This window comes from Artibeus jamaicensis, unplaced genomic scaffold, assembly GCF_021234435.1.
Source record: "Artibeus jamaicensis isolate MK-2021 breed Jamaican fruit bat unplaced genomic scaffold, CSHL_Jam_final contig_391, whole genome shotgun sequence".
Classification (NCBI taxonomy): domain Eukaryota; kingdom Metazoa; phylum Chordata; class Mammalia; order Chiroptera; family Phyllostomidae; genus Artibeus; species Artibeus jamaicensis.
In genome coordinates, this window is record NW_026521814.1 from 4,492,047 (window position 1) to 4,505,133 (window position 13,087).

The following is a 13,087-nucleotide window of genomic DNA, read 5'->3' on the forward strand; positions in this document are numbered from 1 at the left end:
CAAGGAAACCAACTGGCTCCCCTGTCTTTAAAGACTGACAGATTACTTTTTAAAAAATATTTTTATTTATTTATTTTTAGAGAAAGGGGACGGGAAGGAGAAAGAGTGGGAGAGAAACATCAATGTGTGGTTGCCTCTCATGTGTCCCCTACTGGGGACCTGGCCTGCAACCTAGGCATGTGCCCTGACTGGGAATTGAACTGGTGACCCTTAGCTTCACAGGCCCGTGCTCAATCCACTGAGCTACACCAGCCAGGGCTAGAAATTACTTTTTTTTACACTTTATTATTTAAATTTCCTTTTTAAGATAAAAGAGTATGAACATTTCTATGATACATTTCTATGAATTGTACACTTGAAACTTATATGATCTTATTAAATAATGTAACCCCAATACATTTTTAAGTCTATTTTATTTGTTATGCTATTATACTTGTCCTATTTTTCCCCTTTATTCCCCTCTTCCCTGTATGTACTCACCAGCATTTCCCCCCTTAGTTCATGTCCATGGGTTGTACATGTAAGTTCTTCAGCTTTGCCATTTCCTATACTCTTCCTAACCTCTCCCTGTCCATTTTGTACCTACCGTTTATGCTTCTTATTCCCTCTGTCTTTTTCCTCATTCTACCCTTTCCCTCTTCCTGCTGATAACCCTCCATGTGATCTCTATTTCTGTGATTCTGTTCCTGTTCTTTCTAGTTGTTTGCTTAGTTTGGAGTTGTTTTTGTGTGTTTTTTTAGGTTCAGTTTTTGATAGTTGTCTGTTGTCATTTTACTGTTTATATTTTTGATCATCTTCTTTTTCTTAGATAAATCCCTTTAACATTTCATATAATAAGGGCTTGATGATGAAGACTCCTTTAACTTGACCTTACCTGGAAAGCACTTTATCTGCCCTTCTATTCTAAATGATAGCTTTGGTAGATAGAGTAATCTTGGATGTAGGTCCTTGCCTTTCACGACTTGGAATACTTCTTTCCAGCCCCTTCTTGCCTGCAGTTTCTTTTGAGAAGCCATCTGATAGTCTTATGGGAACTCCTTTGTAGATTACTGTCTCCTTATCTCTTGCTGCTTTCATGATTCTCTCCTCTTTAATCTTGGATAATATAATTATGATATACCTTAGTGTGTACTTCCTTGGGTCAAACTTCTTTGGGACTCTCTGAGCTTCCTAGACTTCCTGGAAGTCTATTTCCTTTGCCATATTGGGGAAGTTCTCCTTCATTAGTTTTTCAAATAAGTTTACAATTTCTTGCTCTTCCTCTTCTCCTTTTGGCACCCCTATGATTTGGATCTTGGAACCCTTAAAGTTGTCCTAGAGGTTCCTAAGCCTCAACATATTTAATTTTAAAAAAAGAAAAGAAAAAGAGAATTAATTCAGTATTATGGTCAACTAAGATCTGTCAACCATCTTCACTTAATTTCTTTTACTGGTAACGCATGACTGTATCCATTCTTTCATTTCTTTTACTGATAATACTTGGCATTTTTCCTAGCACTTCTTTAAAATATTTAGTTAATGATCATGGTTATATTACCGAAGATAATTTATTGCAAGTGAAGAAAGCCCTATACAATCTAGCTTAAACAAAGAAAGAGAAATCTTACTATATGTAACTGTGAAGGATAGGGGTGAGGTCCTATCAGGCAAAAATGGATCTGGGGTTCAAATGACAACTTCAACACTCTCCCCACTTCCCCAAGACTTGGCTCTGCCCTCACAGTGGGAGACCCTCGTTTACTCCTACTGCCTCTGTGGTTATGGTACTCCCTGCTGATCTGTTGAAGATATCTTCCTCCATGTAGACATATACATCCTCTTTGAAGCCAAGGAGCAGATACTTCCATCCCTGGATCCAACAGTTCACATGGTGAAATATCTCCTGCCTTTGTGAAGAGTGTCTTAGTGTGTCAACTGTGTGCCTACTTGTGTTCAGATCCAGTCTCTGCCCTTTCTTTGAAAATTGCACTTTCTGACTGCCTTGTCTATTGAATTCCATATGGATTTGGCCAGTAAGAGGCACCACCAGGACAGTGGAGGGCAGGATGAAAAGAAACCAGAATATTACAACACAGTCATCCATGCCTCAGGTGGTATTTCCAGTGGCCACTGCACCCTCTCTGTGGTTCCTGCCCTTGCTGTAAGAACCCTGCTTTTGTGGCCCCAAGCCCCATGAAGCAGCTTCTTTGGAGATCTGGTTCCCACCAGGGAGCCACAGGTCTTGAGCTCTGGTGACATCACTTCTTCCTTTGTGCCTCCAGCTAGAGGAGTGTCAGCATCTTCCTGTGTTGCTAACCTCTGAGGTCCTTTCTTTTCTGTTTTGTTTTGCATCTCAGCTCTTATGAAACCCTAGTAACTAGTTCCATGCATGAAATTTATTCCTTGGACCACCACCCAGCATTGACTCTGTTTTCTGAACTGAGCCCTGACTCATAACCCTGGCATAGGCCACATGCCTTCTCTGAACCAATCGTTGTGACCAGGGGATGAGGTCCTTTGATTGGCTAGATCTCATTCATTTACCCATTCTTGTAATAAAAAAAAAAGCTGTAGAGTGTGTTACAGAAAAAAAATGTAGAGTGTGTTACCAGAAAAAAAAACGGGGAAAAGAAAACATTGAGTGACCCATAGTACACATTAACAATTCATTTTAATACCATAGTTAACAAACATGAAGATCCAAATTAAAAATAAAACAACACTAAAACATTCTTAATAAGTGATAATGAAATATTTCAAGGTAATTGCCTTTAAAATTTATAAATATCTCACCATATTCTGTACTTTTTTTCTGCTTAATAAAGAGAACTAGTACATTTATGATCTGCTGTGAGTCATGTTTTAAATGCCATACTTGTCTCTCCTACAAAATACAAAACTAGAGTTCACGTGTCCATTTAACAGATGAAGGAACTGATGATGTTCAGTAATTTGCCCAGAGTCATGGAGGTAAGAAAGAGAAAAAACAGGAGAAAGATGTCAAACTCTGTTTTTTGGTAGTCTAGAGACCAAGCACTTACTACATTATCATATGACTAGTATTCCTCTCTTGAACTGCACTGAAGCTGCATTTCTTTACTCACACGTTTAAACATCTACAATCAGGATTCATTCAATGTTCACCTTATGGTAAAATCACTTGATTATAAAGTCATCTATTATGAAGTCTGTGTTCAGATAGACTTCTGTGATGAAATTCTGTCATTATAACATTCAGAACAATCCCTCTTTCCTTTATCCACACTTTGTACTTAACATTGGCACCATGTGCTCCATGGTGTTAAAAGCAGGCCAGTTTGGGGGGCAGATTAATTACATGAGTATATATACCCCATTTCTATCTTCCACAACACGCAGTGTTTCTGAAATATGGAGAAAGCATGGGAACACTTATTAAATGCTAGGTGCTGGGCACTTTACAAGGGGATATTTGTGAGTCTTCTTACCTCTTATTGTAGCAGAGGAGATAGAGACATAGTCTTATATTACAGAAAGTCTGTTTTGTTCCTCTTTTTGTAAAGATGAAAGTTTTCAGGGCAATCCCCACAACCATAAGACTTTATTTTGGCATTTCTACCCTGCAGGGCAGTAACTGGTTTTCAAGAGGAAAAATGCCCCTCATCATAGCAATTAAAGTACATGGGTTGCTTCATTAAACATTGAGGAAACAGCCCTGACTGGTGTAGCTCAGTGGGTTTGGCATTGTCCTGCAAACCAAAAGTCACCGGTTCATTTCCCAATCAGGGCACATGTCTGAGTTGTGGGTTAGGGTGTGTGTCAGAAGCCTGTGAGAGGCAACCAATCAATGTTTCTCTTGCACATTGATGTTTCTCTTCCTCTCTTTCTCCCTTCCTTCCTCTTCCTAAAAATAAATAAATAAACTTTTTAGAAATGTTGAGGGAACAAATGTTGTAAAGATCTTTTATTCCTCTCAGTGGATATTGCTTTTTCTTTTTTTTTTTTAGGTTTGATTTCTATTTTCTGCCACTGAACATAAAAGTACACTGACTAACCTAGTCTGCAATTTAGCTGTGTTCCTGGGACCATCTGTAAGAATTTGTGCATTTCCTGGGAATCCGATCAATTCTAGCAGCAATTCTCTATTTTCTCTGTGAGATTAAGGAGCCCTGTGATCAAGTTATATTTAAAAGTTAGTTTCTGCCTGAAAAAAATTCTGGACCCAGTGTCCAAAAACCATCCTGGGCTTCAAAACTGATTTCCCTGAATAATTCTCTTTTATGTAGAAACACATGAATTTTTATGTAAAGTCATAAATATCCTATCACAGAATTTGTTTAATGTTCCTTCTCTCTCTTCTTCTCCTTTTCATTTTTGTTTTGCTTGGCTTTTCCCTTTTTTTTCTCTTTGTCTTTCATCCATATCTCCTGCTCTTATAGAGAACTCTTATCGATCTAGTTTAGATTCCTTTACATTCCTTCAATATCATATCATCACAAGCATATAAATATTCACACAAAAATTTTTATCAAAAATGGATTATATACATTTTTCATCTTCATGTTTTTAGTTGAACAATACTTGATGAAAATTACCCACATTATTTGTTAGAGCTCTGTTTTATTCTTTTCAATGGCTGCACAATATTCCAAGATCTAAAACAAATATATCACATTTTAATCATTCTTTCCCCTGTGAAGGTTCATTTGTTTCAGCTTGGTTTTTATGATACTGTGAACAAGGCTGCAATACAGGTTCTTTTGAAAATGTCCTTACATACTGGTGCTTTACTTTGTGTGGGATAGATTTCCCAGGGTGGGAGAATTTATATTGGTATATTGCTCTTTCGAAAAAGCAGCAAAATTTATACTCCTACCAGCTTTGGGTACAATTTCACTTTTTTTCCTGTAAATTCCAAGCAATAGGCATTTATATATACTCATTCAATAAAATAAAATCTCTGCCTTCACAATGCTTATGTCAGTAGTCGAGAAGAATAATAAGCCTTGGCTGGGTAGCTTGGTTGTTCAGTTGGTTGGAGTGTCATCTGTTGTAGGTTCAATCAATGTTCAGGGGGCAAAACTAGGTTGTGGGTTTGATCTCCAGTTGGGGTATGTCTGAAAGGCAATAAATTGATATTTCTCTTTCATATCTATGTTTCTCTCTCGTTCTATCAAAAAAGTCAATAAATATATCCTTGGGTGAGGATTTAAAAATAATTAAAAAAGCAAATATATAAATAATATGATGTCATAAATGATCATAAATATACGGTGAAGAAAAATAAAACAGTATTAGGATATAGAAGTAGGGATGCCTATTTATTTATTATTGTTGTTTTTAATTAGTTTTTTAGTGATAGAGGAAGAAAGAGAGAAAGAAACATTGATTTGTTGTTCTACTTATTTATGCAGTGCTTGGTTTTTCTTGTATATGCCCTGAACGGGGATCAAACCTACAACCTTGGCATATCGGGACAATGCTTTAACCAGCTGAGATATCCACCCAAGGCTGGGATTGCCTATTTTAAATAAGATGGTCATAAGAGTCCTCTTCAAAGAGATTTTTTTTTGTTTTGTTTTGTTTTGTTTTTTCCCTTGGGCAGTTTTGTGGCACTCTTAATCAGAAAAGGGAGACATCATTTTGATAAAGACTTGATGAAGTGAAGGACTGTGCCATGCAATATCCAGAGTGGGAGGAGGCCTCTAGAAAGAAGAGCAAATACGAGATGTCAGCAAGGAGCTTGACACTAGAAGTAGGAAAAGAGACGACAGTAAGTTAGAGTTGATTATCAGGTAGCAGGAGTGAGATATGTGGGGACTTGAGAACTGGTCAGATTCGGGATTCATGCTAAAGGTTGAGCTGACAGAAGGTACTTACTGTTTGGATGTAGGGTGTAAGAGAGACATAAATATAAGTAATTCATAGGCTTTTAAGACTAACCTTCTATTTTGCAAGAATTTTAGATTAATGGAAAAGTTGCAAAAATATCACAGAGTAAATTCCCATAGACCCTTCCCCCAGAGTTAACGTCTTACTTGACCATGGTACCCTTGCCCACACAAACAATTTGACATTGGTATATAGTACTACTATTAACCGAACCACAGGCTTCAGATTTTATATTTTATTCCCAGACATCCTTTTGCTATCCTAAGACTTCCTTAAGGATCTCACATCAGATTTAGTCTTGTCTCCTTAGTTCCCTTGATCTGTGACAGTCTCCCTTGTTTCTTTGCATGACCATAACTTTATATGAAAAACATGATTAGAATGTCCCTCAAATTTATTTTGTTTTCTGATTAGACTTGAGTTATGGATCTGAAGGAAGAATTCCATGGAAGTGGAGGGTTCTTCTGTATCAAGTCCTGTCAGGCAGTAGAGGATATGAGTATGAGCAAGCTGTATCACTGGTGGTAATGTTAGCCATTTAATCAAGATGATATCTTCCAGGCTTCTCCACTGTAACATTACTATTTTCCTTTTTCCACAATTCATTCTTTGGAAGGAACTTACTTACAGCTCACATTTAAGGTGGGGGTTGAAGATCAAACTCCGTTTCTTAAGGTGGGAAGAGTATCTACATATATGCATTATTTGGAAGTCCTTTGCAAGGAAGATTTGTTGATTATCTTCTATTTATTTATTTATTCAGTCATTTATATCCATGTAGACTCACGCATATTTATTCTGATTCTTGGGTTTATGATTTAACACTGCCATTAATTTTTATTGCGTACGTTATATCAATTTTGACCATTAAGAGTATTTTCAGGTCAGTTCTTGTGTCCTTTTGACATGCCAATGCCTATCTTTTTTCCTTTCCCTTACTTCCCATCACTACAAAATACTACAGGTTCATCTTGTATCTATCCTGCCGCAGTCCTAGAATAAGCAATCTCTCAAGGAGCTAGGTTTTTAATTTGAGTCACTGGGTAAACAGTGATGCCATTTACTAAAATGTAAAAGACTGAGGTAGAAGAGGAAGGCTAGAATATGTTATTTCCTCCCTCCCTTCCTCCTTCCCATCCTCCCTCCCATCCTCTTATTTTACTGTTTTGCTTTGATGTGTTCAGTTTGTAAAGCTTATTAGTCATTCAAATGGTGCTGTAAAGCATGCAGTGATAAGACTCTAAAGCTCAGAGAAGAAGTCAAGACTAGAGATCTAAATTTGTGACTTATAAATAAATGGGGCTTCTTAAAGACATAAAATATGCTTTGATAAGAAAGAATCAGATAGAGAAGTCCACTAAAGTATTCAGAGGTCAGTAAGAATAGAAGAAAAAAGGCAAGAAAATTGAGAAAGGGCAGCAAATGAAGTAAAAGAGAAGCCTGTCTCATGTAAAGTATCCTAGAAACCAAGTTAAAATTTTTTTCAAGAAAATGAAAGTGATTGAGTTGAACTCTCAAGACAAAAGGAAGGTAAGGACTAAAAATTTACTATTGAATTTGGCAGCATACAATTTAACTGCTGACCTTGATAATACAATTTCAGTGGAGTTGTGTAAAGAAAGCCTGATTTGGGAGAGTTCAGTATAGAATTTTATCTGAGGAAAGGAGAATACTCTCCTTGGGGAAGTTGCTATACAATGGAGTGGAGCCCTCTAATCAGTGTGGCTCAGTGGGTTGGGTGTCATCCCACAAAATGAAAGATTGCCAGTTTGGTTCCTGGTCAGGACACATGACTGGGTCGCAGGTTCAGTCCTTGGTCAGGGTATATGATGAAGGCAACACAGGTCGATGTTTCTCTCTCACATCAATGTTTCTCTTTCTTTTTCTCCTCTCTTCCTCTCTTTCTAAAATCATCCAATCAAAAGTAAAAATAAAAAAAATATTAATTAGAGTAGAAAAGTAAGTGAGATAAGAACTGTTGTAAAGGAAAATTTTTTAAGTTGGGAGACATTACAACGTATTTGCAGACAGATGGGAATTGTCCAGTAATATGAAGAAAAAATGACAGCACAGGAGAGAAAGGGGATAATTGAAATAACAAAGACCTAAAATTGATGAGAGGAAAGGGATTGACTTTAGGTTAGAGAAAGAACAGTTTCTCCATTTTAACAGGATTGAAGGCCACCTGAATGGATATGGATATCAAGGATGTACAGGATATAACAGTGAGAAGAGGAAACTGAATCATGGTCCTTTCAGTTTTCTTAGAAGCCGTATCTTAAACTCAGATAGATTACATGGGAAGAAATGTTGAAGAGTTGAAAAGAAGCAAAGGCACCTCTGTTAGTAATACCATAGAGCTGAAGCATGAATTAATAAGGGAAACATGATAAGATGGTCAGGGGACCCACTTGAGGGTCTCTATCATATCACTAGTTTCGCCAGCAATGTAATATCCTGTATTTTCTCTAGTTATAATCATCTCTTCAATACTAAGAGCAAGTTCATAAAGGGAAGACAGCTGATCTTAACTAGGTGATTCTATTTTTGTCACACTGATTCGAAGAAGAGAGAGAAAGGCCTTTTAGGTGAGTGTACCTGCAAGGGAGAGACTATCATGATGAATGATGGGCCTTACACTGGGTGAGTGGGGAAGCGTGACCATGAGTGGGGTGTGTGAACAATGTGTAGAGGTCAAGAAGCTTCTTGTTTGGTGAAGTGTGTGATCTAAACAATTTGAAGACTTGTGTTGTAAAGGTTCTTTAAGGCTTCTCTGCACCCTGCTGATCCTGCTTGCCCTTGTGATGGTGGAACCTGGGACACCTTTCCAGTCTTTTTAATGATACTTTGTCTGGTCAAGTTTGCACACTTTCGTAGTTCAGTCTTGCTAATTTACAATTTTGAGGGGAATTATCTACATCTTTGGTTTTTTTTTTTATCATTGCCTAAATTTTCACCTAGATTCTCTTATAATTCTTACAAATTCCCAGTTAAGTTTTTTTCCTATATCTTCACAGAGATATATCTGAACAGTTTTAGAGAACTTTTTGCACTTTCAGACACAGCTGATTTGAGTATAAGACTCAGTGGTGACTACCTGATGGATAGATAGCCTAAGAGTGGTTGAGTGAACTTGTTTCAATAACTCATCTGCTTTACTGAAACAGAATGACTAAGTCCTCTCATCATTTTAGGAACTCTTTTGGTCATGTGATACTGCTTTATTATATAGTTCAACCCATGTTAGAGAAAAATAGAAATTCATTTTTCATTTGTTAAAGGAGTGAATTGGTAGCTGCATGTATTTTGAGAACTGCAGTTCAGCATGGGTGTGACGGTTCAAAACTGGAGTGGTGTTGTTATGTATAAAATAATTCTAAGTAGAATTGATGTGATTGTCAGTGGGGTTTCATTGTCTTTAAAAAAAGGTCAAACTTTATATGGCAGCTTCATCTTTCCTGCCAGATTTATTGGCTCCAGGCCTTTCCCTTTAGTGGGGAAACTGTCCTTCAGCATAAGTGATGTTTTTGCCGGTTGTAGGCATATTCATTATGCAACACTACATTTTGAGAGGCAGTAACAAATGCAATCAAACTATTGTACTGAACTTAAAAATCTTATCGCTTTAGAAACACTGAATGGCAACTTCCGATTTTTTTCATTTATGTTCATATACTGATGTGAGTCATGCTTCCAGCCAAGCAGAAGTGATCAGCTTGGAAGGGGTTTGAGGGGGAGTGTCTCGAATTCTGTAATTCTGGAATAAGTTTATTCTCAAAACCCAGCATTTGCCAGAAAGATTTTTTAAAGACAGGAATAAGATAAGGATATTTTAACTTAAAGAAGTTATATTTCCGTAGAGCTAATCATTGCATCATTCATTAAAAATAACACAAGCTAATCTGATAGCTCACTCACGCCTACTACTGACGTGTGACCTTTAGTAACCTCAGTGAAGTCTAGCGTGACTATTGGTAAACCATGCCAACGAGAGCTTTGTATCTCCCTGACCTACTAAAGGTGCCCTTTAGAGAAAATGTTGACAAACACGGAAGAGTGACCTGACCCTTGCCATTCTGAATGGCTGCTGGGATTTATAGGATAATTTGCAGTAATATCTGGGAGCAACCAGGAAGCCAAGAGGCCGGAAACAAGGAGAGGTGATGATCACCACTCTCTCTAGCCCTGCAGAAGTGCAGGACTTTCTAAAAGTGAAAAACTGGATCTCAGGGAATTTCTCCATTGAACCCCCAATATTAGGAAAGACCAGATATGAACTATAAATATTAGGTGCACATTTCTAAGTAATAAGGCAGGTTTATGTCTATTTTATTTTATAGGATTCTACCAGAAACCAGAGTTCTTTTGATGAGCATACACACACACAGACTTGTGAGGGCAAATAGCATTACATTTACATTCATGTATATGTTCTTAGTATTGTACAAACTTCACCCTCCTTGAGTATTTTTCATAGTACCTGGGATGATTATACTTATCCACAAATCTGTCCCAGATGTCACTTATCACTGCTGAGACCATCCATGGGACCAGGATCCCCCTCAAGTAGTGGTATAATAGGCTGTGCTGGGAATATCAACTCAGGTTGTGATCACCTTAAAAACACGAGTTTCCAGGAACATGGCAGTTTCCACCAATCCTGTGTAGTCCCCTACCGATGTGCCCAGAAGGCTTGTCAAGGAAGAGTAGCAGCCCCTGGATCTTCCTGAGGTACATTATCTAGGGTTATTTTTCTACAAAGTTGCCTGGGTCTCCAAGCAAGTGCTATTGATCTAGAGACCTTAGCACCACAACTCTTTAAATCCTCTCTCTCACACGGGTGCTCACACCCTTCCTCATACAGTTTCATTCACATAGCCAGTGTCCCCATGTCACATCCAGACCAAAGTGTGGGATTGCAATGGTTTGGAGCATCAACTACTGCACACTGTGCCCAGAACTAGCACCAGTCTTCATATCCCCAGTTCTTGGACTTTGCATTGGCTATAACTTGTTCTTTCAGTTCTTCTTCCTTTGTGATGGACTTCCTACCAGGGGCTTGGCTGGTCTCAGGTAGGGTCAGTTCCAGCTATAAAATATATTTTATGTCCTTGACCTTGGAACAGGTCACAGTTTGAGTCCCTTTTTTTTCCAACACCAAAGGTCCCTTGGCCTCTGTCTAAATTATAGGTTAATTAAAGGTATATAAATTTAGATCCTTAGATTTCTCAACACTTTTGCTTCCCTCAATAGACTACCTCACATGCCTAAATAAAGTCTTTTATTTATTTGGTTGTAAAATAAAATTACATTTGTAATTTTGACAATGGGTTATGAAAAATCTTAATTGCTTTCTGTAGATTTAGCTACATGTTACAAATATACAGTAGTCATTTTTCTTATTTGTAAAATAGGGATACTGAACTAGATAGCAATTTCCCCACTTTTTATAGCAGCAAAAATTTATTTTGGGGTGATAAAATCTTAAATGATACCTTAATAGGTAAAAATGACATTTAAATAATATGGAATTAACTTTCATTAACAGAAAATTTGACTCGAGTTATAAATGACATTTATAAATATATTTAATGAAGCATATACTTTGTTTTTAGTATCTTGTTTTCATTGTAAATAATATTTTTAAGTTTGTATTTAACAGGCACATTGTGAGCAGGTTGAGATCTGTTAACATGCTTGATTTTTAACTGCTTGACTTGCAAGCTCATGATATGTATCATTGAAGGGAAGACAGAAAAGTTATCTGCTGAGCTATTCTTCAAAATGAATGCAGAAGATGATGCAGGCTGAGCTATTCTTCAGTGAGTGCAACAGGAGATTCAAGTTACTGCTTCTGTGGTCTTTGTCATGTCATCATTTGAGAGCAATGTTTTCAAAAGAGTTTTAGGTATTTAAAAGAATGGAACTGGACTCAGGAACCTCTGTTAGTTCTACACTTCCAACCACAACTTGATAACACTGCTACTGTTGTACCAGATATTCTGGTCTGTTCTAAATCCATGTATCTATACATACCTACGTATGTACACATAAGGTTTAAAAAGAGAAGGAGGCTCCTGGAAACACAATCTTCCTGAGATAAATTTTTTCTTAAAGATTCTTGATATTTAATTTTACTTGCATGACATCAGCACAGGTTGCTTGCTCAGACTATTTATTTCTTTGTTCACATAACCCATGGATAGTATTTCTATACCAGCTATTCTTATTGGCTATAATGAGTGACAGTTAATTTCTGGCTATTGTAGAAACAATAAATGAACCACAGTTTCCAAGGTTCTCTACATCATTTTTTAGGAAAATTTTTACATTGTATATGGACATAACCTAATATATTAGAATGAAAAGCTCATTAATTCTTTAGAAAAAGTGATTATATACATTTTAGTCTGGGAAAATAAAAGTATGTAATTACTACTAGGATTTCCTCACCTCTTTAAATTATTTCATTAATCGTTTGAATTATGGTACTGGAATTTTAAAAACAAAATTTTTCTTAATTCATGTTTATGTTATAGCATTTTTGTTTAAATTATTTTCTTAAAGTCTGTTACCTTAAAACCTAAGTATATAAATATTTGAGTTAATTTTAGAATTAAATTGTTTAAGTAAACCAAAATAATGTAATAAGTGTTCATTGTGATCATCACCAACTATTTAGCTATAACATTTTGGTTAATTTTGCTTGAATTTTGTGGGTCTTGAACATATGAATATTCTAGAGATTAGAAAGTTACTAAAATCTAACATAATGTTGATTAATAATATGGAAGGATTTTAACTCTTTGTTCATAGAAATATTTGATTAAATAACAGGAAAATAAATGAATGAAAGTGATTGTGATTAATAATGTACAACATTCTTCTAGGATGGATATTCTTTCTGCACTAAGTGGTACATAGTGCAATTGTCCTGTTCCATATCTAATGCCTTATTTGTATTCCAAGATTTCTATTGATTTTTCTCTGTGTCATATGTATACTTTGTAGTCATCTTTACTCTTGGAAAATACCACCTTATGTAACATTGAAACAAATCTATTTTTTTAAGGAAGAAATAAGAAGATATCAACTGACTGAAAAGATGTTTTCAGAGGCCTAGAGTCTTCAGGGAGACACTGGAGTTCATGAGATCTCAAGGTCAGCAGTTCGTACATTATTATTTACATTATTATTTTCATGCTTTTTCAGATCTGAGTTATGACTTTGTAACTAT

General features: G+C 36.5%; 1 protein-coding gene across 2 annotated transcripts in view; it reads left to right on the forward strand.

The window, feature by feature from the left end:
• The window catches only part of CSRNP3 (cysteine and serine rich nuclear protein 3), a 189,379-nt gene that overhangs the window by 32,041 nt on the left and 144,251 nt on the right, over nt 1-13,087 (forward strand). Inside the window, exon 3 of one of the 2 annotated variants that reach the window (XM_053665247.1) lies at nt 12,923-13,011. In XM_053665247.1, coding sequence (XP_053521222.1) covers nt 12,999-13,011 — 13 coding nt within the window. In that variant the 5' untranslated portion in view covers nt 12,923-12,998. The remainder of the gene's footprint in view (nt 1-12,922; nt 13,012-13,087) is intronic. The other variant, XM_053665248.1, reaches the window with a different exon arrangement.